General features: G+C 40.5%; 1 protein-coding gene across 1 annotated transcript in view; it reads left to right on the forward strand.

The window, feature by feature from the left end:
• srbd1 (S1 RNA binding domain 1) overlaps positions 1-27,419 on the forward strand; it is a 43,175-nt gene that overhangs the window by 9,500 nt on the left and 6,256 nt on the right. The window contains exons 9-17 of the mRNA XM_086093769.1: positions 2,420-2,523; positions 2,587-2,694; positions 2,758-2,915; positions 3,451-3,541; positions 3,620-3,727; positions 16,840-16,931; positions 19,853-19,935; positions 26,824-26,930; positions 27,138-27,302. Coding sequence (XP_085949895.1) covers positions 2,420-2,523; positions 2,587-2,694; positions 2,758-2,915; positions 3,451-3,541; positions 3,620-3,727; positions 16,840-16,931; positions 19,853-19,935; positions 26,824-26,930; positions 27,138-27,302 — 1,016 coding nt within the window. The remainder of the gene's footprint in view (positions 1-2,419; positions 2,524-2,586; positions 2,695-2,757; positions 2,916-3,450; positions 3,542-3,619; positions 3,728-16,839; positions 16,932-19,852; positions 19,936-26,823; positions 26,931-27,137; positions 27,303-27,419) is intronic.

Below are 27,419 nucleotides of genomic sequence, written 5' to 3' on the forward strand. Positions count from 1 at the left end.
TACATATATTAATGTAAAATCAGTTCTTCTTAAATATCAAGGAAATGATAAAAACTCATTAAATTCCTAAATAAATGATATGGCGGCAGTAACTGGTCAAATTATTTAGTTTTGTTAATTAATCACTTAAGTGTTACACCTGACTAGGGCTGCTCGATTATGGAAAAAATAATAATCCGATTAGTTTGGTAATAACTGAAATCAAGATTATTCAAACGATTATTTCTTGGTACAAAACAAGAAATTGTTTAAAAGTATTAAGACAAATACAATTAATTGAAACATTGTTTCAAACACTATAATTATGTAAGTAATTTTTTTAATTAGTCATTTTACAATAAAAAAAAAGGTGCAAATGTATAATTTGAAACAACTCAAAATAAGTATTAATAATCTTATTTTTGTTTACAATTATGCCAATTTTGTAATTGTGGTGTGTAATAATTGAAATTGTAATTGGATTTCGATCAATTGCACAGCAATACACCTGACTAAATATAAATTAAAAATATTCTGAATTGTTTTAAAGTGTAATAAGTCAGGTCTTTCGTAAATGTAAGAGAATAGTGAATTTCAAGAAAACAGTTTACTATGTGTCTTGGATTTCTTAAAAGGATTCTGAGGGATTCCTGTATTTAGTCAAAGGAATTCAGACATTCGAGTTTGGCAACGACTAAATACATCCATTTACCAGATTTTAAAAAAATGACGTTGCACACATTTCGCATCGGCAATGTTGGCTGAACTACTTTAACCTCTCTGGCTTTTGCAGATGTTGGCCGTCTGTTGGGAGGTGTGCGGTTTGATGAATATCACTTGGGAAATGTCATCGCCCGCAGTGGAAACATGCCATCCGGGGAGAAATCTAAATTTCATCCTAATTCCAGCCAGCTCGCCCCTGACATGCCATTAGCTGTGTTGCTGTTGTCGCTTTTATGCGAGGGTGCCGCTGAGCTGGAACGGTTGTGGCACGGCGTGTGCGTGCGTGGGTGGCGGGGGCAGGCCTGGCGGTCCTCGCCGCTGACGGTGGCACGGTGGTGGCATTTGTCAGCTCGCTTTTTCCACTTGGGCTCCAGATTGACGTTTTGTTGCTCGTGCCTTGCGCCGTGGCGGGCTAAAGGTTCCCCGCTGAAAAGGTCAGACACTTACTACTGTTTGCTTAACAGCATGTCACAGTTCGTCCGAAGGGGGGGAAGCAGTGGGGGGGTCAAACACAGCACAGTAGGCCTGGCCACAGGACACACTCGGAGGCTCTTGTGTGTGTGTGTGTGTGTGTGTGTGTGTGTGTGTGTGTGTGTGTGTGTGTGTGTGTGTGTGTGTGTGTGTGTGTGTGTGTGTGTGTGTGTGGGTGTGTGTGGAGAGCAAGTATTTTCGTTTTTTAAAAGAAATATTTCATCAGAATTATTATTATTTTTTGTATCTGTTTCTTTTTTTGCAGCAATTATCATTAGAATATAGCTAAGTTTCATCGTTATTCACAAATCTTTTGAGAACACTGAGGGGAAAGAGCTTGTTGCAACATGGCCCTCGTTGATCTCTTATACTGTGCTGCCACCTGCTGGTCGCTTTTTGTAATAACTACCACTGCTTTAAGCGACCTCTTCAGGTCAGATGCTCCATCAAAGCCTTCTGTAAGCTTTAGCATAAAAAATTTAACCATGACAATATTTAAAATAGAATGTTTTTATACTTTTTGGGGAGCAAATGAGCAACCATAGTAAAGTAATTCAATTCAATAATAATCAATGTTTGGAAAATTGTATGTTTGTTTCCTTCAATAAAATTTCCTATAATTGTTCATTCACATTGATGTTAAATCGGAAAATGAACAAAAACAGCAAATGCTTAATAATTTCGATCATTGTAAAGGGAGAAAAACTCATTATCTCATACCAGTTGAGAATCAGTGGAGCATCCTTATATGCAGCAACAATAATAATGTGTTCGGTTTAGGTGAACGGTATGAGATTTTTTTCTAATAGGTTTTTGGTGAGCTAACAAATACACGCACGCACGCACGTACATACACATACTCACCCACACACACAAAAAAATATATAAAAAAAATAAAAATAAAAATAAAGAGCAATGATGATGACATTTCCGAATGAACAATACTGAGCTCTTTAAGAAAACAAAACAAAACAATAATAATGTGCTAAAAATAATCATTCATAACATTGCAAAAAAAGACGTTGGTTTTGTTTGATACGGTCCTAATAAGTATAGAAGGTTACATCGACTACTACAAAAAAAAAAAACACCAACACAAAACATTTATGTTGGAATTCGAATAGTATATATATAATTTATCAATTGTACAAAAATAAGATAAATGAAACACACTGCTGCATTGTTTCCTTTCCGCATCATAATGTATTGCATGAAAAAAATAAAACTTCTTTGATGTCCTGTGCAGACGTTGGCCATCAACCGAGGGGAGAGTCTGAAGATTTTGACAGTGAAGATCAACATCCCTGACAGGGTGAAGAAGAACTTCTTGTGGTGGTGCATCAACAACAGGTCACACACACGCACACACCCACAGCAGTGTGCATGATTAACAAAAGATTTGTTCCAATGCAGGTGGAAACCAAAGCCGTATGCTCGTAAAGAGCATAAAGCGCTCATCGAGGATTCAGTCCAGGACGCTTACAAAAGGCTCATTGTGCCTTTTCTCTCCAGAACTTACAGGTTTGTCAAAGACGTTTCATTTTCGCCTCACACTCAGTTAGAATCTTATTTCCTCGTTTATAGAACGAAGCTGACCAAAACAGCCGAGAAGGAATCTGTGGCAATGTTTGTGCGAAACCTGCGCCAGCGCTTGCTGGTGTGTCCGGTCCGCGGCTGCGCCATGATGGGGGTGGATCCCGGCTTCAGACATGGCTGCAAGCTGGCAATCCTCTCCCCAACCGGTAAGAAATCATGTGGAAATGACAGTTGGCGACTCGCACCTGCGCAGCAAGCAATTGAGCATCGCACATCCACTGACGCGCTGCAATGGAAAAAAACTGTGACCCTTTTTCGTGTGTCGTCTTGTGCTAGACACGTTCACCCAATTTCAGATCAATCAATGCGTCAGATGCTTGGGCTAATATTGTCCAACTTAGAAAATCTTCAAAATGATGATCCATCCTCTTTAATTGGCATAGACAGATCTTCACAAAGCGGTTAACTTTGAAAAATAAATGCCTAGCCATCAATAAATGCGTCGTACACTAACTGCTTTTTTTTTATGTCTGTGAAAAATTTATTTTGTATGCCTGACTTCTATTAAAAGCTTGTTTCCGTCTAACTTATTATTTTGTCTGTGGAAATTAACTTCCCCGCCATTAAAAAATGCGTAGCACTATGTCATTATTTTTGTTGTGTCCGTTAAAAGAAATGCCTTGCCTTTAATTGGTGCAGCATTTTTCTGCTAGCTCACGCTTGTTTCTCTTCTGCTCCCAGGTCAAATCCTCCAAACTGACGTTGTCTACCTGCACTGCTCCCGCAATGATAGAGAAGCGGAGAAACTGCGACACCTTATGGTCAAGTACAGGTACTGCCACAGTTTACACTCTCATTCGGATTCTATGGGTTACTCACTGTCACCCTCTTGTCCACTTGTCAACACTAGCTGCAGCAGGGTCATCATCGGCAACGGGACGGCATGTCGTGAGACCGAGTCCTTCTTCGCTGACCTCATCGCCAAGTGCTACTTTCACCCCCTGGACGTGTCCTACTGGTAAGATCTCACGTCCAGCGCCGCAAACAAAGGTTCAGTCACCCGTGACGCCGAAAAGTGTCAGCTGGTTTGAGTTAGTTCGGTGCGTCTGGATGCATAAGGAGCAGTGACTGCGAAGCACACTTCTTTATCTCTTGCGCAGTTTGAACGTCCCTCAGGTACGCTACAGGGGGTCAATTTAATCACAACCATTTTTAATGCATTCTTCTCGAATAACTTCATACCGCCAGTGGAAACACGTTTCACCTTTCATTGGAAGCTTCGATTGAATTGTGATGGAGCCATGCATAACAAGGACTTGGACCGCCATTACGCATAGTCAGTCCAAACCTCTACCGAGTAGCACTGTATCTATGATTCTGTCGTTCATAATTATAATAATAATAATAATAATGAAATATCTTTTTTAGTTTAACACATTTCCTAGTTCCTTTCAGTTTCTATTTCCACTAGTAAATGAAACTACAGTAACCGTTGAGCCCATTTTAGACTAATTGCTTAATCTGTTGCTAACCAAAAGAGCAGCACCAACACAACTACAGAGCATATTGTGAATGAGCTCTCTCCAGGGTATTAAATATCATCTTCGGCTATGTTGGCCATTTTGGTAACATTGTTTACTATAGTGTAATTCCTCAAATAGCGGGTGCCGCGCTCATAGCCACAGTGTGAAAGATTACGTAGCAATTGTGTTGCTAACTAAACCAGCAACACCACAGCATGTAAACAATGTCACCGATGAATTACATTTTGGCCATTTAGATGTAGTAAATGTTTTCCTTGCGCATTATTGACGATAATGTGTTTGTACAAATAAGGGCCTCCCCTCTATTCGGTGCCCCCTCCCCATCTGACATTGTTTTAATAGGACAGTTCATTATCTTGGATGTGAAAGACTGAATATACTCTAAATATCCTCTCAGTTTATGCAGTGCAGATTTTCCGACTGGCATACATAAATGCACGTCTGACAGTGTCAGTCAAAGGTGTACCTAATGTTGTGGGTGTTTAAAATAAAATGCTAGTGTGGACAGGAACGGTGGAGTGAGCAGAGGGGTGAGGAATGTCCAACAAAAAAAAAAAAAGATGGAGGTGAAAGAGAGAAAGGGGTGCACACAGGCAAATAGGAATGTGTCCCCCCCCCACCCCAAGTGAATATTGTCTATTAAAGCCATCTGGACTTTGTTTCACTTAGGGCCAATTAAGGGGACGCTTTGCGGTGCGCGTTGTGTCTGTAACCGGGCCCGGTCCACACTTGGGCGTACGACACCGCGGGGGCTCGCTCCAAGCATAACAAGCGAGCAGCCTCACCGCGCTCACTCCGGCGCTGTTTGTTGACTCGAGGTTAGCGTCGGGACTGCAGCCGAAAACCACGTAAGCGGGAATGTGTATCATCCCGAGTTCATCGGCGGCAACACCTTTTACTCGAATAGCCCGTGTTTTCCTCGTCTTTTAAAGATGGCTTTTCTTTCTGTTTTTAAGAGCAGACGTGGTGAAAGTGAGGAGTTATTACATTAACGGGATTGTTTTTATTAAAGATACTTTTCGGTCGAGTCTGTCCAGATATAATGTCTCTCTCTCTTTTGTTCATTCTTTTAATGGAGCTATTTAGGCTTTAAAAGCCTCTTAAAATACATTTTGAACAATTTTCTGATTCCTTTAGTGTGGATATATTCGAAAGAATATTTTTTACAGCACTTATATGGCAATTAAAAACTCTGCAGGTTTGTAAGCCCATTCATGAAATGTTGCTTTTAATAATCCATAAATCTTCTCATGAAGTACATAAGTAAAAAAATAGAGAATTCAAAATTCATTACCTCGTCATTTGATAATCACAGTTAAGGAATTTGTGGTCTTTAGTTTCAAAGCACAATTGTTGCCTTGATCACAAGTTTAGTACTGTGAGCATTTTCATTATGGGGTCTCCATGCAAATTACAATGGACCTCATTTCACAAACAAATGGTGAAATAGTAAATGGTGCTTCATTTATATGGCGCTTTTCCACCTCACAAGGCCCACAAAGCGTTTTATATTGGACTACTCATTCACCTACTAATGACGGAGCAACTGGAGCAACTGGGGTTTGCTGACCTATATTGTTTTGGTTTATAAACTATGCTTCAGTTTGCTTTCATAAAACATACTAAAACCTTTTTTTTTTTTTTATTGCTTAAATGTTTTATTTGCTTTCATTCTGTTCCTGATACAATACTGATATTTGTAATAACAACTATATATGAGTTATAATTATTAACAAATTAATTTTATACATGTACAGTAATTTAATATTATGTAACCACTGTACATCTAATTTATACTAATTATTGTTATCATTATTAATTTTTACTAATTAGCAATTAAAATATACCGTATTTTCCAGAGCATAACTCGTACCAGTCAAAAAATGCGAGTGAAAAGATGAAAAAAAAAAACCATGTAAGTTGCTTCAGAGTATGTTTTCTGGGAAAATGTATTTGACAAAAAAACTTTCACTAATCATCGGTACATTCAGAAATACACACTGAGCGTGCACGGCTTCACTCCAAAACTACATACAGTACATACACACTATGAATAATGTTGTAGTCAACAACATTATTTCTGTAAAGCACAGAAAATAGTCAAATCATTTTGGGTGACTCCTAAAAGACTTTGGCGCAATAAGGCACTTTGGTCCTTTTGGTGTACACAGGTGTATATAAAGCACCTTTTTTAAAGGGTGAAGCGGTTCTTTACAGTAGTAATGTTTAACACCAGCATGTGCCAGTGTTCTTTATTCAAGAGCCCCAGAATGTATCCAGCTGGTTGGCCTGCCACTTTGGACCAACATACACTTCCTCAATGGAGGACAATGATTGGGGCCCACGGCTCCTTGCGCTAACAAACGCGGTCTTCCTCCCCTGCTAGCTGACCCGCGGCCGACCCTGACCGTCCTCATTACAACGGCGACAAACGCGGTGTCAACGACATGTTCATTATCTGTGTATGTTTGTAAGATGAGCAGCATGACGTCTTGGCTGTTGCCAGGACCGCTTTCATCATAATTAGTAGTAAGTATTAAAGGTTGATTTATTTCAATAGCTTTAAAAAAAAAAAATGGCATGTTAAAAATCTTTTTCAGAATATTATCTTATTTCTTGAGCTGGTGAATTGTCGTTTTCCGTCAAAAATGTTGAAAAATATAATCATGAAGTGATGAAACATTTCACTCTGAGTGAATCTATACCATATTAACTACTGAAAAAAATTACTTTTCCATGAAAGTCTAATCTGTTCAGATTGACCTGTATACTGTGCCCCCCTGCTATTCGCGGGGGACAGGGTCCGAGACCTGCAGCGAATGGTGAAAATATGCAAATATGGCCCGCCCCCTCCAAAATCCTGTGTAACTCATAAAAACCTGGCATTGAAATAGGGGTGTGTAGACTTTTCCTACCCACTGTACACAGCTCGGCCTTGCTGTCGCACTTAGTTCACGGAAAGGCCGCAGCCTAATTTGCTCCGTCTGTTCCCCGTCCCCCTTTTAAGGAGGCTTTCTTGTGTCTTCTGCCCCCCCTGTGCTCTTATGTCCAACCTTTATCTTCTGCACCCGCCTGTCTCTCCCTCCGTCCTTCTGCCTCACTGCTCGGCTGGAATGGCAGCCCGCCGGCTATCTTTAACTTGAAATTGTCTGTAATTATGTGTGTTTTAAGGGCCTTTAAAATCCATTCCTCTTATGCTTGCGGATATATAAATGTACAGTTTTGTAGGCAGGTGGGTGGTGTAAGTACAAATGACATTTTATTCAGTCAATGTTACGGTACATATTCCCAAATTGATGATTTTGTTAGCCAATCAGAGTGACATTAACATTTTATTGACATCCTAATACAAAATACACCTTGGATGTCATGTAAGAGATGATTTCTGATGATAGGATTTAAAGTTCTGTAATTGACCTTTTATGCTTGTTTGGGGGGGACGGAAGCCGATAATGATATTTAGCAAAAAATAAATAAAAATCCAATGCTACCTACAAAGAGATATTTAAATTAAATGTATTTGTCCGTGTTAAAAAAATAAAATAAAAAAATCCTCAGAATAAGCTTTATCACTGAGCGCCATTGTGAGGTGACGTTTGGGGTTCAAATTTTGGCTCTTGTGCTTACGTGAAAAAATGTGCAGTTTGGTTTCATTGAAGAAATAATAGTCCAGGAATGAATGTGAGAGTGAATGATTGTATTTCTATGTGCTCTTCAATTGGTTGGAAACCAGTCCAAGATGTACTGTACCCCGTCTCTCACCCAAAATATAGTAAATGCAGGAGACAACCCCACAATGTTTTGACCAAATTACCCCCTTAAAATAATCATACCATTTGTTGGATAATGAACAACATTTCTAGTCTCCCAGTTAGGTTAGTTACATCTTTCCATTACATGATCAGACTTGAAGAAGTTCCTTCGGAATGATACGGCGTGGGGTATCATCGATCTGACAAGGTCTGTCTGTGCCTGCGATGACCCTTGCTCCCCCCCACGCACCGAATCCACATTAGGTTGCTTGCCAAACAACGGGGCCCCATAATGCCTCTGACTGCCTCCTGCTGGAAGAGCGCTATGGTAGCAAAAAAAGAAAAAGAGGGCTCACTATATGCTTATTGAGTGTGTGGATCTTCAAAATGACCTTGCCTGTCATTGAGGCAGGTGTGCCTCTGTGTGAGTCTTTGTGGGTGGGGTGAAGGGGACAGGGGGGTGGGGTGGGGTCTTTCTGAATCTTTGTTAGGTCGGGCTAATTGGTAACGGACGCAGTCGCATAGTGTGCCCGATCCTGCGCCGTCAATACTTAGAAAAGAGTTCATGTTTTGTTGAACTCAAGCGAATTGCATAGTAGTCTTTAGATTTCTTTTGATATATATATATATATGAATGATTTATTTATGCACACGTAAAAAAAAAAACAGAAATTATAAGGGACATGGGACAAACAAAATAAGACAAATTAAAGCTGCATAAATCGTATGAATAGGGACGTAAAAAAAAAAAAAACAGAAATTATAAGGGACATGGGACAAACAAAATAAGACAAATTAAAGCTGCATAAATCGTATGAATAGGGACGTAAAAAAAAAACTAAACAGAAATTATAAGGGACATGGGACAAACAAAATAAGACAAATTAAAGCTGCATAAATCGTATGAATAGGGATCAGGTGTTGTTGTAATGTGTTGTGTTATCTTTTAATATAAATAACGTTTTTTTTTCCCTCCCAAATTTGAATATTTAGTTAGCGGGTTGTACCAGTGGCCCCATTTTCTCATTTGAAAACTTGCCACCTCACCCAAATTGTATTTTCAATTCATGATCATTTGGCTTCCATTTCATCACCTTTTTTTTTATGTTGGGAGAGTGGCAAACTAAAGCTTTGGTCAAGTACAATAGTTGGTATTGTTAAGTTATTAACATTGTTTTTCAGTTTCAATTTATATTTTAGCCGTTTTGGATTTAGTTATAGCTGTGGAGCTCAATGAATGGGATTGTCTATTGTATCTGTCTCACTCTCCTGAGAAAATAAGGGAGTGTATGTAGTCTGGTACCTGTCTCTGTCGGAAGAGGGGAGGCACAGGCTGATTATTGTTTTTCTCTAATCTGATTTATAGCTATGGGAACTTGCAGAAGGGAGGAGAGAGGAATTCTCTTGTATTTACTGAGTTGTAAACAAATGTATTGTGGGCTGATGGGAGGAGACTTTTCGTATTCACCCACTTTTCAATAAATAATGATGTGCCGGAGTAGACGACACACAATCTGACCAGAACACGGCTTCAGTGTCGTCAGTCTTTGTCATCAGAAGCTTCTGATAATTATAATACCTTTGCAAAGGGACTTCTTCACCAGGATCTCACCATTCAGTTAATTGAACATGCAAAGAGTACAATACTTAATATTGTCTACTCTAACAGTATTAATTATCATATGTTTGTATTCAAATGTTCAAACTTGCCATTTGCTTCCTTCTCTTAACACGATTGTGTGACAGTCATTCAGCTGTAGACTTTTCCGATGGCGTTCAAGTGTTTGTGACAAGTTGACAATGTCTGGTCATAACTAGCTGATGCTAATGAATTCAGAGGGCAAGAATATGAGGAGGTGGGGTGGATGTTCAGAGTCGGAGGTGGGGGCAAGGTTAGAAACCTCTTTGGGCAATGGTGATGATACACCAACACGAGAGCTTCCGGCCGATAACAATGTCTCATTTCTTGACTACTTGTTTTGCCGCCGCTGAGGTCAAACGACCCTTTGAAATCAACTGCACTCGTGTAGAAACATCCCAAAATCCGGTCAATCGTTGGACGTGCTTGTTTGTTTTGCATCTCAGCTGATCCGACCCGTGCATCTTTGATCTACTCTGATGTTTTGTGTATTGCTTACGCCGGACTCGACTGGCGTGGTGTAGTCATGCCTTTGCCCCAAGTAGCGCCCTGCTTGAAAAAGTGGCAGACCATCTCTCTTTCAAGTCCTCATCATCATTCCCTCCTCCTTGATTGGCTCAGTAAGTCCCGGAGCGACGCACGGGGAGTCTTCACCATACGTCCTTGACCGCCCCCCCCCCCCCCCCCCCCCCGCCCAGCACACTCCCGGTGGGATGAGATCATTTTTATTGGCCGGCAGGACGACGACAGCCGACTCGAGTCATGGCTGCCCGTATCCTCTGTCGAGTCCCGTGTCCGGGCTTGCTACCAGGGTCGAGTCACTGATGAACAGAGAAGTGGCAGCACCGGTGTGGACTGGCAAACAAAAAGATTGAATTGAAGAGGCTGGAATTGATTTCAGACGAGGAGGTCAAAGGTCATATCACTCAATTGCAAGGAAGCAATCAGCTAAGGGGTGTGAAGTTTGTCCAAAGCAACAGTATGTCCTCTGATAGAGTAACGGCACTAGAGCAGGAGTTTCTAATGAGTCCTTTTTGTGTTGTAGGACCTCAGTACGTTTACATTCGCAGGTAGTCGATACTTAGGGATGGGCGAGTACTTATACCAGGTATCAGCATTGGGCCGATCTGTATGAACGGGGGAGTTGGGGGAAATTAAAGTTTTGATCCGTCTCATTTGTTTCCTGTGTGTCTCCTTATGAGGTAACACTTGTTCATTTCATGACTTCCGGCGGCGTCATTTTGGTGTGCGCTACTGAGAATAAGTAGGTACTCTTGTTGTGAGTAATATCACCTCAATCTCTAGTGGTTCAATGTGTGTTATATATGTTTGTAGCTCATGTAACTTCTCCATGTTTAATTGCCTCGTTTACGTTTGCCTTGCGCTTAATTGCCTCATTAACGTAGTAGAGCTGCGGTGCTAAAAATAGAACAGGGCCGTTTTCGGCCCTCACAGACGCTAATTATAGCTCTTATACGTACTACATTACATTTGTAATGAACAGAGAACGTGAAACAGGAAATGGAAATACAGAGCAACCTTCCAAAGTAAAAGCATGGATTTCAAAACAAGATATAATTAAACATCACACACTAAACAACTTGAGGAATTCTTAACGGTAGATATGACTAAATTACTTGAAAGCCCTATTTTCTATTTTTATCTGGCCACTGGATTTTTTATTTCATCTTATTTTTAGATTTTTAAAAAAAAATCATTTTATTGAGTGCTCTATGCAAAATGACTTATGAGCAAATTGAAAAAATTATAAGAAAAAAAGAGATCTGTCCCTGTTTTTTGGGAAATTGCATGTATCATAAGTGCTAATGGTATCTGCACTTGGTATCGGCGAGTACTGAAGATTTGAGTATCGATCTAAAAAAAAGTGGTATTGAACATCCCTACTTCTTATCATCCTAACAACACGTATTGTCCCATCGTTCCTCACTGGTGGTCAACTTTTGTCCCATCTGGTTCCTTCAAGGCCCCAATTTTCATGTGATGAGTCCGACTGACATGCCGCATGCATATTTGGGGTTCACGTGTGTTTGTGATGGGCTTTTGTTGTAGAGCGATTGACATGAGTGTCTGTGAGGCTTTGCTCTTTTCAGATGTGCCTCACACTGGCAGTTGTGGTTTGTGTGTGCGTGTGCGCAGCCCTCCCTGCCTGCCTCCTAGCATCTTTGCTGGAGACTGACGGCCCTTGACACCTGCCATTTGGACGCTTTTCTCTGTGAAAAATGTCATCGTCTTCAAAGCCGACATGTATGCGCTTGTGTGTGTGTGTGTGAAAGGAGACGTCCCTCAAATGCGTGTCCCCGAGGTGAAGCTTTGCAGCTGACTGAACAATGGACGCGAGCTGTTTGAGCAGCCCGAGCCGAGCAACTTGCATGTGTGCGCGAGTTTGTGTGTCCTTTACATGAAGACATTTTGCAGTGTTAATTTGTGACCTCGCAGCTCCTCCGAGGCTTCAACTTCATGTCAGTCCGAGTCGCACGAGCTTGTGAGTCAGCTGGAAAGCCATTTAGGTGGCTTGCCAATGCCCGTTTACAACCTGAAGTATATTTTCATTCATGTTACGTACTCTGTATTATTTGGATTTTGGTTAGCTTTAAGCAAAAATCCAAATATACAAAAATACAATTCTAAATTTTCTTAACTCTGTATGTGGAGACTCTGAGACTTGTGTGTTGTTCACCCTTCCGTGTCCAGACCACATCCTCCCTCGCTCCCTCCCAAGATTCAATTGCATTTTCCCTTGTGGAGGCAGCACTTCATCACCTAGCTGCTGAATGACCCCCTTTTTTTTTTATAGTGTAGCGGGTCTGTACACATAGCGCATGCAACGGACTATGGCTTGCTGAATATTTTTAAAATCGATTATCTTATCATTTATTCCATTGAATAATCAACCCCATAAATGATCCATTTTGTGTGTGTGTTTATATATTCATATATTTTGTTAATACACTAAGATTAAACATTAGTTAAATTGAGTGGACATCTCTACTCGTTATTTAGTTATGTACATATGCATTATTTTTGTCTTTTTTTCAATTTGTAAAAGAAAAAAAGACAATATAAAACAATATTCTTCATCGTTAATGAAAAGGAGCAGAAAGAAGACAAGTCTTATTGTATCTGCCCCGTTTCTCCCCAGAGTTTATTTACAAGGTAAAACAATTTTAAAAAACAACATAAACAACAACAGCAGCAAAATTAAAACTAAATAAATCAATCAAATAAAATACAATTGTGACCGCTAGTCTCAGAGTCCCATGTGTTTACAATATGATTTCTGACAACAAAAGTGACAATGGCATAATGTTCAAACTTAATCGTGTTCATATTTCTTTAATAAGATTGATTTAGTTATTTTTTTACATGTAATTTTTTTATTGAATTCTTTGATTATTAACCAACCAAATTAGCATACGCTAAACGGTTAGTCATTTCGATTAGTATTAGCATGCTAGCGATTTACCATTCAAGGTAAACAAATTCTAGCCACCATTTATTTAACAAATACATCATTATATCTACATTACACACATAATAGTGTCTTCAAAAGTCACTTACATACGATGTGTCAACAATAGTTGCTTGTTAGCTACAATAACTTCCTGTCCAATGCATGTGACTGCTAAAAAAAAAGGTCCATGTAGAAACATGGACGGCGGCGCAGACATGTTTCTGCTGGATCTCGGAGGCAGACTTAAAGTCGACTTATCCGACTTGGTGGACTTCAACGGACACATCACCAAAGCGCTCCGTCAACAATGCATTAGACAGTAATTTAACTGACGAGTGTCCTCCCCGGCAACTTTTTGTCCTCTGTATCAGATGAGTTGGTGATCTTATTGCCCCGTCGTCTTGTCTGACTGATCTGATGGGCTGTTTATAATTGACAGGCAGGCGGCGTGTGTGCGCTCGCTCTGAGGCCGTAATGAGGTATCAAAGTGTGTATCCGTCTCGCCGGATATTTGGACAGCGAGCGGGGGGTCAGTCATTTTGTGTGTCAGGCCCCAGGGTGCGTGTGTGTGCGTGTCACATTGAGAAGGATAGCGGGAGCCAAACTGGTGACTTTGCCCCGGGAAGGGACGGCTGCACTGGCAGGCCCGTGTTCCTTCCATGCGGTTTACAGTTGAGGGGGGTGCGAAAAATGATGCCCCCTCCGCCCCCCCCCTACCAGCACCCAACATGGCCTCCAAGTCCTGGCTTTCCAAGCAGAGGCAACTAATGACTTTGTGCGACCCACGTAGACCTTGCAGCTGGCCAGCAGACAACCTTCTGCTGCCTGCCAGGCCGATGGCCTCGCCACCACGCCGATGGCCTCGCCACCACGCCGATGGCCTCGCCACCACGCCGATGGCCTCGCCACCACGCCGATGGCCTCGCCACCACGCCGATGGCCTCGCCACCACGCCGGCCACTGATGTCATGATAGACGATGAGGCCTCAGAGCTGCATCTGTGACTGTGCAGTCGTTAGCCCTCGGCCTCCCCGCTGGCCTTAATTCACTTAGACGGGGATCAAGACTCGACTACGCTTATGCTTTGCGGTGCCTTTTCACCCTTTGTGCCTTGTTGATGCTGGATTGAGGCGCAATGATGCAAACCAAGTTGATTCTACTTTCTGTCACACACGGCACTTCCCGGTCCTCGGTTTGCGCTGGAGTTTTCTTCCGACGGCTGTAATTTATCACTAAACCAAGGTAGTACACACTAAAAAAAAGATTATAGATCAAAAATGGACCCATCCAATTTGACCCAACTTTCTGGGTTGTTTTATGCAAAATGAGCCAATTTTTTGACCCAAGTAAAGGATCTGACCAACATTTATGAGTTTTACGCTCAAAGACCGATTTCTTGACTCAAAATCGGGTCCAATCGACCCAAGTAGAGGATCCATCCATTTTGGACACATAGTTGGGTTATTTTTGACCCAACTGTTTTTAAAGTGTAGTAAAGTTATAATGAAAACACTTCTAGGCCGTAAATAAAAAACAAATAGAAAAACACTCTGTGGGGCGTTAGCTGAGTGTTCCTTCTTGTTCCGTGTGAGCCTATTCCTGCCAGGGCCGTCGTACTCGAGTCCAGACTCGACGCGTTTTTTTGTTATCTTGGACTCCTTGGCATTTGACTCAGTCATTATTTAATTATAATTTATTTTTCAATTATTTATTATTTATTTAGAATAATTTGGATGATGTCAACACTTCTGGTTCACGATTGGATCTTAATTAACCAATCACAATCGCAAGTTGATTTGAATGATGTTCATGTTAAAAATGTTGCATATAAGCTTGGTAAGTTTACAACATGTTATCCTCGCGTCCACTATAACCACTACAAACATGAGCTACCCCCCCCCCCAAAAAAACACAAAAAAAACAAAACAAACAAAAACATGGTGTTCTTATGTGGGGAAAAAGAGTCCAAATCAAAAAAATTAATAAATGCGGGTGTGAAGGGGCTACCAAAAATTCGGTTTGACCAACTATTGAGAACTGGCGTTGTAGCAATAATTTTCTTTGCTCATTCTGAACCCAGACAAATAACATTTACTGTTTTAATGTTGTGTAGCGGTTGATTGTTAAAAAGCGAGACACCATTTTTTTGTACTCTTTTAGTGTCCATCTCTGTGCACGTGTTGTTGGCTTAATGATCAGCTCTGGCTTGACCCTTTTGAAGGTCATGTGCCAATGCTCGTTAGCGGTGTCACCATGGCGATATGTCAGCTGTCAAGGCGATGGATGGCGATCTGACAAAAAGAACAGTGGGGCAGAGTGGGGGGCTGGCGGTCACCATGAATAGGAGAGAATGAGCTGCTTTTTAAATTGCAGGCCTCTGGGAGGGAATAGTAGTAGAAGTGCGCACGTGCGTGCGTGCGTGCGAGAGAGTGAGTGAAAGAAGGCCGCAATCTAAATTGTGCAACACTGAGAGGAGCCACTGACCTCACCATCATATTAGAAAGCCCCCAGGACACACCCCCTTTCTTCGTCTCTCGCTGAACGACGTGACAGCTGAAGTTGGACTTCATGTGATTGATTGTGTTTGTGTGCTTACGAATGACCAAAGTGTGTCCCTGAAGCCGAACAACAATAATACTTTGCTCCTCAGAATTTAAAATAAAAAATGAATCGTCATCAAGTTTTTTTTTATTTTTTTATGTACAGATGTATCCAGGAAAACTCGTTTGTTTTTTATTTTTATTTTGTTCTATTTCGTGAAATTTGGGAGCACAAATGATGTAGCGCACATCAGTAACTGTTGAATCAACAGATTGGAAAGAAACACTTAAGAAAAATATATTTCTTATTCGTCTGCCCCAAACCTAAATGGAAAGGATTTGACATGGTCTTTCACAAAAATTTAATATGTGGAAAAATTATAAATTATATATTATATAAAATATAAAAACATATTATATTAAAATACATAAGTAACAAAAAACAGTTTGCCTTTCAAATGTGACGACTTAAGCACGACTGCCATTTTACAGGTACAATGTACCTACATGTGTTTTTAAATTGATATTTGTATTTTTAAAGTGAGTGTTCTTTATGCCAAACATTTGCAAATGAATAAAAAAAAAAAGAGGCTTGCTTGCAGTACAACCTAACGTCCTCTAGATGGCAGTATTGTCACATGAGCAGAGATGTCACGTTGGGCAGTGATTATTATTTTTTAAATCCCTACCATGCTTTGCAGCCAACGACTCAAATGTATGGTTATTCAGCATCTGGCTCAGTTAGAATTCACAAGAAGCGTGAAAAACGTGATGTTAGGTAATTAGATCGTTTTAAAAATTATGAATTTATTCTCATAAAGCCTACAACTTCATAAAAATACACGTTTATGCTTGATTAATATTTTACTTGTAAACTTACTTATGTGTCGTCATAAAATCTTTACATGTTGAATGTCCAGAGAAAAAACCTCTCGTAAAATTACAAATTTATTCTGATAAAAATAGTAAATAATCCTCGTGTATGTGGTTATGTAAAATGGAATTCCACATTAATAATTGTAATTGTGCTGTTAAATATTAAGGTCATTGCAGTGTTTTGTCCTTATTGGCGGAGTTGATGAACATTTTGGACTTGTCACCTGCCCACCATTATGTGGTCTTCCTCACCCCTTCCCTTCCGTAATCTCCCCTATTTGATTACTCTTGTTTACCCCCCCACCAGTATCACCAACGAGGCCGGAGCATCCATCTACAGCGTCAGCCCCGAGGCGGTCAAAGAGATGCCCGATTTGGACCCAAACCTCCGAAGTGCAGGTAAACTTGACCGTCTCGCCGCCGTGTTGGATTCTGATCGTATTCATGGCATTTTGATGATATTTCCACTCCAGCAGGGTTATTGCCACTTTACGGGTGAATATCTGGCTTTGCTATTAGATGGCTTATGTCTCTGTGGCGTTCCTCCACATACTCCATCACTGAACATGCAGCGGCAAAACTCAAACACTGTTGCCGAGAACAAATGTTTCCAGCAGACTTCCTCTATAAAAAGCCTTAAATCAAGCGAGACTGAATTATTCCTCACCCGTTTCCTGTGATCAGCAGCGCTTTTTTTTTTGTTTTTGTTTTTTTTGCGGCCATTCCCAGCATTTTGGACGACCTGGCGGTGTCACTATGGTATTCTTTGAAGTGGCCACGAAGGGGTGATGCGCATGGAGCTTCCATCACTCCCACCTGTCGTTGTGCCGGCTGTGGCAGTATAAGACGATATTTTAACTAGTCAGCGAGAGGACTGTTTTTGTGTTCAGTCTCTCTCGTCCACAAGCGGGGAACACATACCAATTTTTAGTACCTGAACTGATTTTTTTTTTATTTTATGTGTGTGATCCCACTCAGAAAAAAATCTCCTCCCTAAATTAGAAGTCTGGCATAGTAGCAAGACTGACCTATGAGAGGCAGTGTGACGCAGCAATGCATCCGTTCTGCCCAAAATTTTGGAGGAGGCGGCAAGCTAACTCTCAGCTTACCTGGTAACTACACTCTAAAAAACAGCTGGGTCAAAAGTAACCCAATTATGGACAAATGCTCAAGTTTGCCCCAATTATCATTGTTTGGGCCCCGTTTGAAATATTTTAGCCGACCTACCATTTACAATAGTTAACCCCTTCCGGTTGTGAGCAGATTGGAGAGGGAAAAAAAATCACTCTCACAATCACCCAGTCAAATTGCTCAGGATAATCTTGAGAGATATATGATCATCTGTTTTTTGTTGATTTATCCGGAATTAGGGCAACATTTTTAAATGGCAAAAGGAAATCCCTCCCTTGTGTTTCACCTGGTTGCCTAGGTGACAGATATGAAGCTACCCCACCCCTGCGTTGCCGTTATATTCGCTGATCAATCACGACTGGTCAGCAAAACAATCTCACTTTTCTTCTCGGACCTTTTCTGCGCACGTGGCCCTCTCCTTTTTTTTCTCTTCGTGCTTCAAGTAACACTAAACTGTAGTGCTCATAAACTTTTAATAAGTGGTGGGGAGTTAAGATGGACGATGGAGCAAAGAGTGCAGGAGGTTTTGGTGGGTGCACCGAGCAAGGGCAGGTTTGAAACTCCATCCTTGTGTAAATATTTTCTCAGGCTGCAGCCTCCCACCGCAGCGACAGAGGAGAGAGAGAGAGAGAGGGAGAGGGAGAGGGAGAGGGAGAGGCGAGCCATTGATTCCAGACATACTCACTCACTCCCTCCCTCCACTCCACAGCCCATCCCTTTTTTCCTCTCTCTTCCTTGTCTTCTGCCAGGGACATCCAAGTCCGATGTCCCGTTGCTCAACACTCATCAATGCCAGCTAAACTCTTAAAGACATCTTGGAAAACAAATACAAAATAAAACGAAAAGTTTCATTTATCATCACAAGTTAAATATTTGTTAAACACGTTGGGTTAATAATTGAACCAGCCACTGTGACATTTTCTTATATTAATATGAATTTATTGGTAAATTCATTTTTTATAAAAATTACAAGTGTTCTCATTAAAATAAAAACATTTCTCATAACTTTATTTTTTTTCTTGTAATGTCATTCTCATAAAGTCACTATTCTAGTAATATTGTGAATTTATTTTCAAATTTTATTCCCAAATTAGAAATTACTTACGTCTTTCTCTTAAATTTAGAATTTTTCATAAAATCACACTTTCTCATTTATGATTATTCTAAAAAAAAGAAAGCAAAAACATCTTGTTTCTTGCCCTCTTAAAAATGTATACTCAAACTATAAATGTTCTCTCATAAGAAAATTGATTTGTTTGTTTTTCTCTTAAAATGAAAACTTTATTGTCATAAAATTACAAATGCGTTTTCATAAAATCACAACTTTTTTCTAGTAATATTACAAATTTGTTCTCAAAGTCACGACCTTTTGACTTGTAAAATGAATAATTTATTTTCAACTTTATTTTTAATTCTCATTGCTTTTCGGTGTGAGCTTAATGCTAATACACAACAATATTAATGATATTAATATTAATGCAAACATGGACGTAACATTTTTCTTGATTCGACCCAAAGGTGTCTCGTATCTAATTTTTCTGTTGAAGCATACTGTAATAACATTTGATCTGTGTTGCCTGTTGGAAGAGCACAAAACACCTCCTGATAGCTTCAAGTATGCTAATCCAGTGCTTGTACGTTTAAAAGCCCACATAATGAAATCAGTGCATTTATTCGAAATGTATGTATGAATGCTTGCTTGTGTGATTTTTTTTTTTAACATTCCATTCATGTACTTGTTGTGTCCGGTGTTATGATGTCATGTGTGCGTGCGTGCGTGCGTGCGTTAGTTACAGTTAATAAGGTTGTTTGTGATTGTTTTCATTTGTATTCCTGCTTTTGCCAGCTTGGTCATGGAAAAATACATTTTCCCGGTGAACTAACGCCTTCAGGCGCACGCCACTACTAATTGAGTCACTCTCAAGGTGTCTCCACAACATCCATCAGGAATCTAAATGACAGATGCAGGGGCTGTAATTTAAAGGCAGCTTTAATTATTATTGGGTTGCCGGAATGACAATTGGATTTGGCCTCCCCCTCAGGCCCGAGCCGTAATAACAACATTTGCATTTTCACTAATTGTAAATAATGCAGCTGTGAATATGCAATAACCCGCTTCAGATAGTTCACGGCCTTCTATCGAGCGCTGTTGACTTCCCGCCCGACTTGTTGTCTGTGTTTGCGAACAGTGTCCATTGGAAGACGCGTCCAGGACCCGTTGGCCGAGCTCGTGAAGATTGATCCAAAACACATAGGAATTGGAACATACCAGGTAAGAAGCTTCATGGTGAGTCCTCGCATTTCAGGCAAAAGACAAAGAGTAATAATGGGTCTTGGACACGAGGGAGGAGATAGAAGGAGGAGAAAAGGAGGCACCCGGGGTTGTTGATGGAGTCAGCGGAGGCCTGTGTCAACAGATGACGCTAACGGTGACCGCTAACTCAATTAATGGCCCGGAGTGACGTTTGTTTTCGCTTGTGCGCTTCCTACGTGTCGTCCATATTTTGGCAGCATGCGTGTGCGTGCAGATTTACATTGTAGTTGCACTGTATGACAATTTAAGGTCTTTACATTTGATAGTTAGGCACAAAAAAAAAAAGCTTGGAATGTACATCTGGTTTAGAGAGAGGTGTTTTAATATGATAATCACAAATATTAGATCCATTTTCAGTAATGACCAATACACTATGATAAACTTTCAGACATCTAGGATTGTTGTTTCACATTTTAGTTATTGTAAATACAGTATTTAGCATTTCTGAGAGTAGTAAAAGGTGAAGAAACCATGAAGAGGATGTGACCAAGTATTTTAATATTTCTGTCTTAATATATTCATTTTTCCTAATACTATTGCCCCATTATTGCATTTGTATATTGTATATATTCGGAGATGAAAATACAAAAATAGAGCCAAGAGAGGGCTGGTGTTGCATGCGTGGTACTCGAGAGAATGAGATTGCTGACCTCACTTCAATTCTCAACCAAAATATATGGAAAATCATAAACATACACTTTTAGTTAAGACCATGGGTTCAAGTATTATAAGTCGGTAAACATACAGCACGTGCTGTACTTTGAGTCATTTTTTGCATCTGTTGCTTGAGCAGGGATTGTATTGACATTTCAATCTGTACGCTTTACTTGGATGTTCTCGTTTAACAATGCAAAGTTACAGTCATTTCCGGACTATAAAGCACACCTGACTATAAGCCGCGCTTGCTAAATTTGGGGAATACTCGAGTTTATTACACATATTAGCCGCACCCGACTATAAGCCGCAGGTGTTTTAATGTTACCGCACCGGGTTCCCGCTACTTTCTTTTCCATAATGAGGGTGCAAATTGTCTCGCTCTCGTTCTGTCTCTTCTACTGTATTTGGGCTCACTTGGTTTGTTTTGCTCTGCCTGACGCTCTTCTTTATAATGCGCCCCCTTGTGATCTGATGGATAAGCTGTACCTTTGTATTAGCCGCAGGGTCGAATGCAAGTGAAAAAAGTACCGGCTTTTAGTCCAGACATTAAAAATACTTTTTCTTGTAAAATTTAAAATGTATTCTCTTAAAATCACTTTTCTCATTAAAGTCTTAATTTATTGTCATCAAGTTAATTTTTTTCTTAATTTTTTTTTAAAATAATAATAAAAAAAAAATTAAAAAAAATATTTTTTTTTCCACTTCTGGGTTTATTTAATTAGTGTAATAAAAATAATAAAAAAATCACAATCTTGATTTTAAGGCCGATGTTCAGTTCACTTTTGATACCGTCAGGGAAGAAAACATTAAACTTGCATAACTTTTGCTTGAATAGGTTTTTATTTGCATTCTGCCAAATTCACATCACAAACCATGACATCCAATCCACTTGTCTTAAACTGAGCTGTACTGTGTTTGTTTACAATGTGTCCCCTTAGCTAATATGTCGCATGTCTGTACGCCCCTGTTCCGCAGCGTAAAATCAGAATGTGAATACACACGTACCGTTACACTCCAAATGAATAGTACAAATACAATAGTTGTTCTACCAAAACAAGGTGTTTGGATTGACCAAGATAATTGTGAATGGTTTCACCTGGTGATCAACGAGAAGGCCCGTATTGAAACGGGCCTTAAGAAGCGACAGCAGATGGTGAAAGAAAAATGAGGCTCAGTGCAAAATGAAATTGGAAAGAAGGGCGGAGGTCAGATTGTGTAAGTGCCTGTGTGTTCAAGTGTGTGCGTTGGGTTTGTCAGGTCACAGGCCCTCCGTCTCTCATCACATGACTCTCCAGGGTGCCGTGGGGGGGGGGGGGGGGGGGGGGTGATGGTTGCTCACCTCCCACCCTCAGATCATGTGACTAGGTCAACAAATAATAATAATATAGCCGGGTAAATAAACCCCGGGCGCTGACAGATATGAGACGGGACATCCCTCCGACCCGCGAGCTCTCCCCAATTTCTTGTGTGTGTGTGTAAGCGCCGTGCACGTTTGTATTAGCTCTATTTGTTAGCATGTGTGATTCCTGACATTGTGAGATTTCTGAGAGATTATTATTGCCCATGAGCCCAAAAAAAAAAAAAAAGAAGAAAGTACCAGGGCACGTGTAACTCTAGCCAGCTGGCACAGCGGGGTCGCTCTTAGGCCCTCCTGCCACTCGGGCCGATGAGTGACAGCTCTGAGAGAATGGAGGAAATGAACTGAGGGCCAAGAAAGTGGAGGATCATTAAAGTCAGATTGGATTTAACTATTGCTGTGGGAGTGCCGCTTTCACTGCGGCATAGGCTCGATGCGTTTTGTAAAAATTGGTCACACACAGCAAAATACAGTCAGAAAAAAACCCCAACAAGAGTACAGTATTATGATTGTATGCTTTAATTGGTCAGAGCCTTGGTTTTAAGTTACTGGGTGTGGTCTTTGGATCATTTCTTCATCTGTCAATTTCTCGTCGTAGTACACACACACACTCTCATATACCGCTGCGTAAGAAAACATCGCCTGCCTGCCGGATATTAAGCCAACTGTCACTCTTCCCCTCATTTATTTTGACCACCTTCCCCTCCGTCCTTGGTGGGATCCCCACAATGTGATGTTGATGCTGTGGGATCAGGAAGCCGCTTTTACGCAGAAATCCGGCAAAATTTCCCCATTGCACTTATAACAGTCAAATTCAGTGATGTTTTATTTATTTATGTATTTTTTTAGTTCTGAGTTTATAAGCATCTTGTGACTCCTTATTCTCATTCTGCTTTAAATCTAAAACACTGTGGGTGGGGGATCTTGAATCTGCTGCGTCTTCAGGCAGCTTTTTTGGATTGGCTTTGTTCCAATTTTGCCTTCGTCGCGCACAAGTAAAGTCATGTTACATGTGAAGGTGCAAAGGGCAGGTGTGTGTGTGTGTACCTGAGAATGCTGTCACTCACTCTTGAATGGTTTTGCCCACAGGGGAGAGAGAAGAATAACAAGTAGGAGGAGTAAAATAATTGACACAGATTGTTGGTTGTGAAGCGTGAGAAAAGAAAAACAATCTTCGAGTTTTATCAATGATAGAAACTTTTAATGACTTCCTACTGTCAGGTCAGAGGATGTGAGCGATTGAATGACAAGGTGAGGCGGAGAGATGAGTTAAGCTTATTTTAAGTCTTAAAAAAAACAAACACTTAATTACTTGCGAGCATTAGATTGACTGTTAGCTAAACTTAACCAAGATGACAGTCAAGGGTAAAGCTTGCCATCAATAATAGTCAATAAAAGGGAACTGTTGAGCTTCTAATTGATCAAGTGGCCACCATGTCTTCTCAACAGTTATGAAAACACATTTTTTGCTGATTTTGTAGCCCACATGGCGGCACTAAAATATATATACAGCACGGGCTGTTGTGGAGGTGTTGGCGGCCAGTCAGTCAGTTTCCAGCCATATTCCAGTGGCCAAGTTCATCCTTCACGAATGCTATTTTGGTCTCCTGTCATCATTGTCTGTCGTCGCCTCAAATCTCACCATTTACTTTCTATGCTTTTTTGCTTTGTCTTTCTCACCCTTGTGTATTTACAATTTCAGGTTATAGATGATGTATTTATCTCGTCTTTCACTGGAAAAGCTTGATTTGATGTGCGATACTGCGCACACTCACCCCTTTACCATCTGATGTGGTAACTCTGTGGCATTTATGCTGTCAAGGTGCAGACAGAAGGGTCTGCCCTATCGTCGTTGCCACTGATTGGCTGCCTTCGGCTGCTTTCTAGCCAATCCAAACAAAGTCGAGGATCAAGCCCAAAAGGGGCTTCCAGGTGGTTTTGAGGTTTAGGACCACAGAATGGGGCGTTTATATATTGAATAGATGGCATTCTACTGACCATCCATTTGTCTGTAACAAAGTTAAGAAGAAGTCAGGAAGTAAAATGTCAGACAATGAGAGAACAATTTCAATGAGGTGTGTAGTAGAGATAATATTTGCGAGTGTCGGCCAAATCCAAATGTGAGCAGCGCGTTTGAATGAAAGCCGGAGATGAGCGGCAAATCGCGTCGATAGATTTGGCAACGCAGGATGCAGTGTATATTTATCGCCTCCTGTAAACTGAGGAGAGTGCCAACTGTCATGCTATCAAACCTGAATGGGTTTAATAAGGCAGAACTTTCCTGCCAGAGATGCACTTGCTTGGAAAGCTGGTCTGACCTGACGCTAACCCGTGTCTTAGATTCAACTTCCTTTTCAGGGCTTATTATCGTTCACAAAAACGGACAAAATAACTCAAATAAATGTGGAGGAAAAAAATCATCAATGTGATCAAATAAAACTATAGTGTTTAAAAATATATAACAAACTGAAATGACAGAAATTGTACTTTATTTTTATAACATAATACGTATTATGTACTTCTTTAAAAAAAAATAATAATAATTCTTGCCCCGAACAAATACTCCATTCACAGAGTGCACAAAAAACTGTTAAAAAGTTATACTAAAACTAATAAAAACTAAGCTATAACAAAGCATTTACAAATATAATGAAACTTACAAACCCCCTCTGAAAACTGATCGAAACTTACTGAATTAAATTAAATTGTGTGTCAAGAGTCATATAGTTACGGATTTTTTTTTTTTAACGGATTTACATTCTTTTCAGCCATACAGTGCAACTGGTTTTGCCTCTGAGTGTTTGCTTGTGCTTCCGCTCTTCAAGGAACCAAAAGGAATCGCGTACGGCAGGTTTCAATCGAGTCCGAAATTTGGGCACATTTCTTTCTGTGTCATCGGAAAGTGCGCTATTCTCAACTACTCGTTAAAAATGCCAGAGCACTTTTATTGCAGGTGGACTCGAGCACCTCCACCTTTTCTCGTGTGAAAACATTCTTCCCCGGTGTAACATTACAGGTGATTTCCTCCTCAACACTCGGAACTCTCACTCATCTCCACCCTCCTTGTGTATCCACTCATTCACGCTGAGTCATAAATCATTCGTTTTCTCCTTCATGGGAAACGTCAAAGTCGTGCCATTTCTTTTTACTGTCTTTGCAGTGCCTCTGGCTGTCAAGGGGGCTCAGGATTCTTCTGAACTAAGAATCTGATGGATTCTCGTTCTGTTGTTTCCAGGAGTTGGCATTTGGATCAATTTCCTTGATCAATTATTGGGAAAGGGAATAGTAGGAGTACATTTTTCTATAGTGAAGTCATTTTTTCCCTCAGTAACATTTTGTCTTTGGTTTTAGAAAGCAGACTGCTTAAACAAAAAGGCAGCAGAGCCAGGACCCAATATGGAGGGAATTTTTTTTTTTTTTTACCCCTAATAATTTTTTCTTTATTAATTTTTTTTGTTTTGTTTGGTTTTATACTACATTTACAAAAAATCTGAATTTTCTCTCATATTTCATGTTTCAGGCTTTATAAGGTTATGGTGAAAAATAGCCAGGCCTGAATTAGCATTTAAATTTGCTCCGTTTTTTTTTTGCACAGATTTTTAATGCTCCAATATTAAGGGACAAAAAGTTCATAGAAGCTTTACATGAACCAACCGGTTTGTCCAAATAAATGTGACTGGTGAAGCAGTCATGTATTTAATATCAGGCCGACATCTCGCACCTGTCAACAGTCTCGTTCTGTGCCCTGATGACTTGTTGGCTTGTTGTTATGTTTACATGAAAGTGTTTATTGTCAGCTTGATCGTGTTACGGGTCAACTCGGCTCCATCACGATCACAGTCGGTAACAGTAGTTGACTTGTCAACTAATGGTCCAGCAGTTGCTGAGGTATCAGTGTCCACCTCCTTAGATTTTGCACTCGGCGCTTGCCGGTGGTCAAACTCGATACAATCTCTCCGATCTTGCGTCTGCTGTCTTCCTTAATAGGGAAAACATTCCAAGCCTTTTTGGATTCTATGCCCAAGTTGTTGTTGGGCTGGTGGCTGAGATGTGCGCTGAAACAGGGAGTTCATTGAGAGGATCTTTATCTGTCGCCAACTTAAACATCCACCGCCTTTGCACCCTCTGTGTGTTCTTTCCATCTGTCAATCAATTTTTGCTGTCGTCAGTCAAATGTTGCTCGTTGTGTCAGGATTTGTTTTGGCTCTGCTGCCGTTAATCTCTTTTTCAGGATGAAATTGAAGAATCCTCTCGGGAGACTTCCTGCCTATTACAAATGCTTTATGAAAAAGAGTGTTTACGTTCTATTTTAAATAATTCAATGCTCCCAAAGACGTATTCATACGTTTTAATGTATTTTTTTTATACTAGAGCATACAGAAGACTTTGATGCAGCCTCTGAACTGAAGAGAATGCTTGTAGCAATGGTAGTTATTACAAATAACGGCCAGCAGGTGGCAGCAGAGTATAAGAGACCAACCAGGGCTATGTTGCAAAAAGCTCTTTCTTCCACTGTTTTAAACATATTTGTAAAAAATGATAGAAACTTAGCTATATTGCTAATTGCTGCAAAACAGAAACAGATGGAAATATAAGTTTTTTTCCTGATGAAAGAAGAGACTCTAATCTTTCTTTGGTAGGTTTTATGTTTTTATAGCAATAGTACACAATATTCTGTGGGCCTTGCAAAGTCAGTCAAAATCCAGTAAACCAGTCGGGAGCAAAGGGGGTTACTTCAGTGAAAATGGCTGCGAGTGAACGAGTTAACTTCTAACTTTCTTTTCCTGTCTGTTCACCTGATAACATTTCATCGCTTTTGTGTGTGCTTGCAGCATGACGTCTCGTCCGCAGCTCTGAAGGCGGCGCTCGACGGCGTGGTGCAGGAATGCGTGAGCTTCGTCGGGGTCGACATCAACACCTGCTCTGAGATTCTGATGAGGTAGATGGACACACTCAAAAGAAACAACAAAAAAAGCTTCAGTCCCGCACTTGGGCACGCGTACGGGCATAACAGTTTAAGAGTGAGTGAGTCAAGCGCGCCAAATCACCTCTTTATCGCTTGGACAAATCCCTTCCAAGTTGGCTCCTTTTGTTTTTCCTCATTCAGATTTCATATCGTTCATATCTTTTGGTTGCTGTCTTGTAGGCACGTAGCAGGCTTAAGTACAGGAAGGGCTCGCAATATTGCCGAGTGGCGAGAGCAGAACGGCCCCTTCTGCAACCGGGAGCAGCTCAAGCTGGTCAAAGGCATGGGACCAAAGAGCTACCAGCAGTGCGCCGGCTTCATCAGAATCAACCAAACTGTTCACAGGTACTGGTTGTCTAATGCCACATGATGCTGGTTATTAACTATTTTGTTCAGTATTCAGTTGAAAGTTAACATTTTTTTCCCCTGTTCTTGCAAGTATCTTGAGTATTCGGGCCCAAC

The sequence above is a fragment of the Leptonotus elevatus genome, chromosome 13 (genome assembly GCF_054856555.1).
Source record: "Leptonotus elevatus isolate MCC_2025b chromosome 13, RoL_Lele_1.0, whole genome shotgun sequence".
NCBI lineage: Eukaryota > Metazoa > Chordata > Actinopteri > Syngnathiformes > Syngnathidae > Leptonotus > Leptonotus elevatus.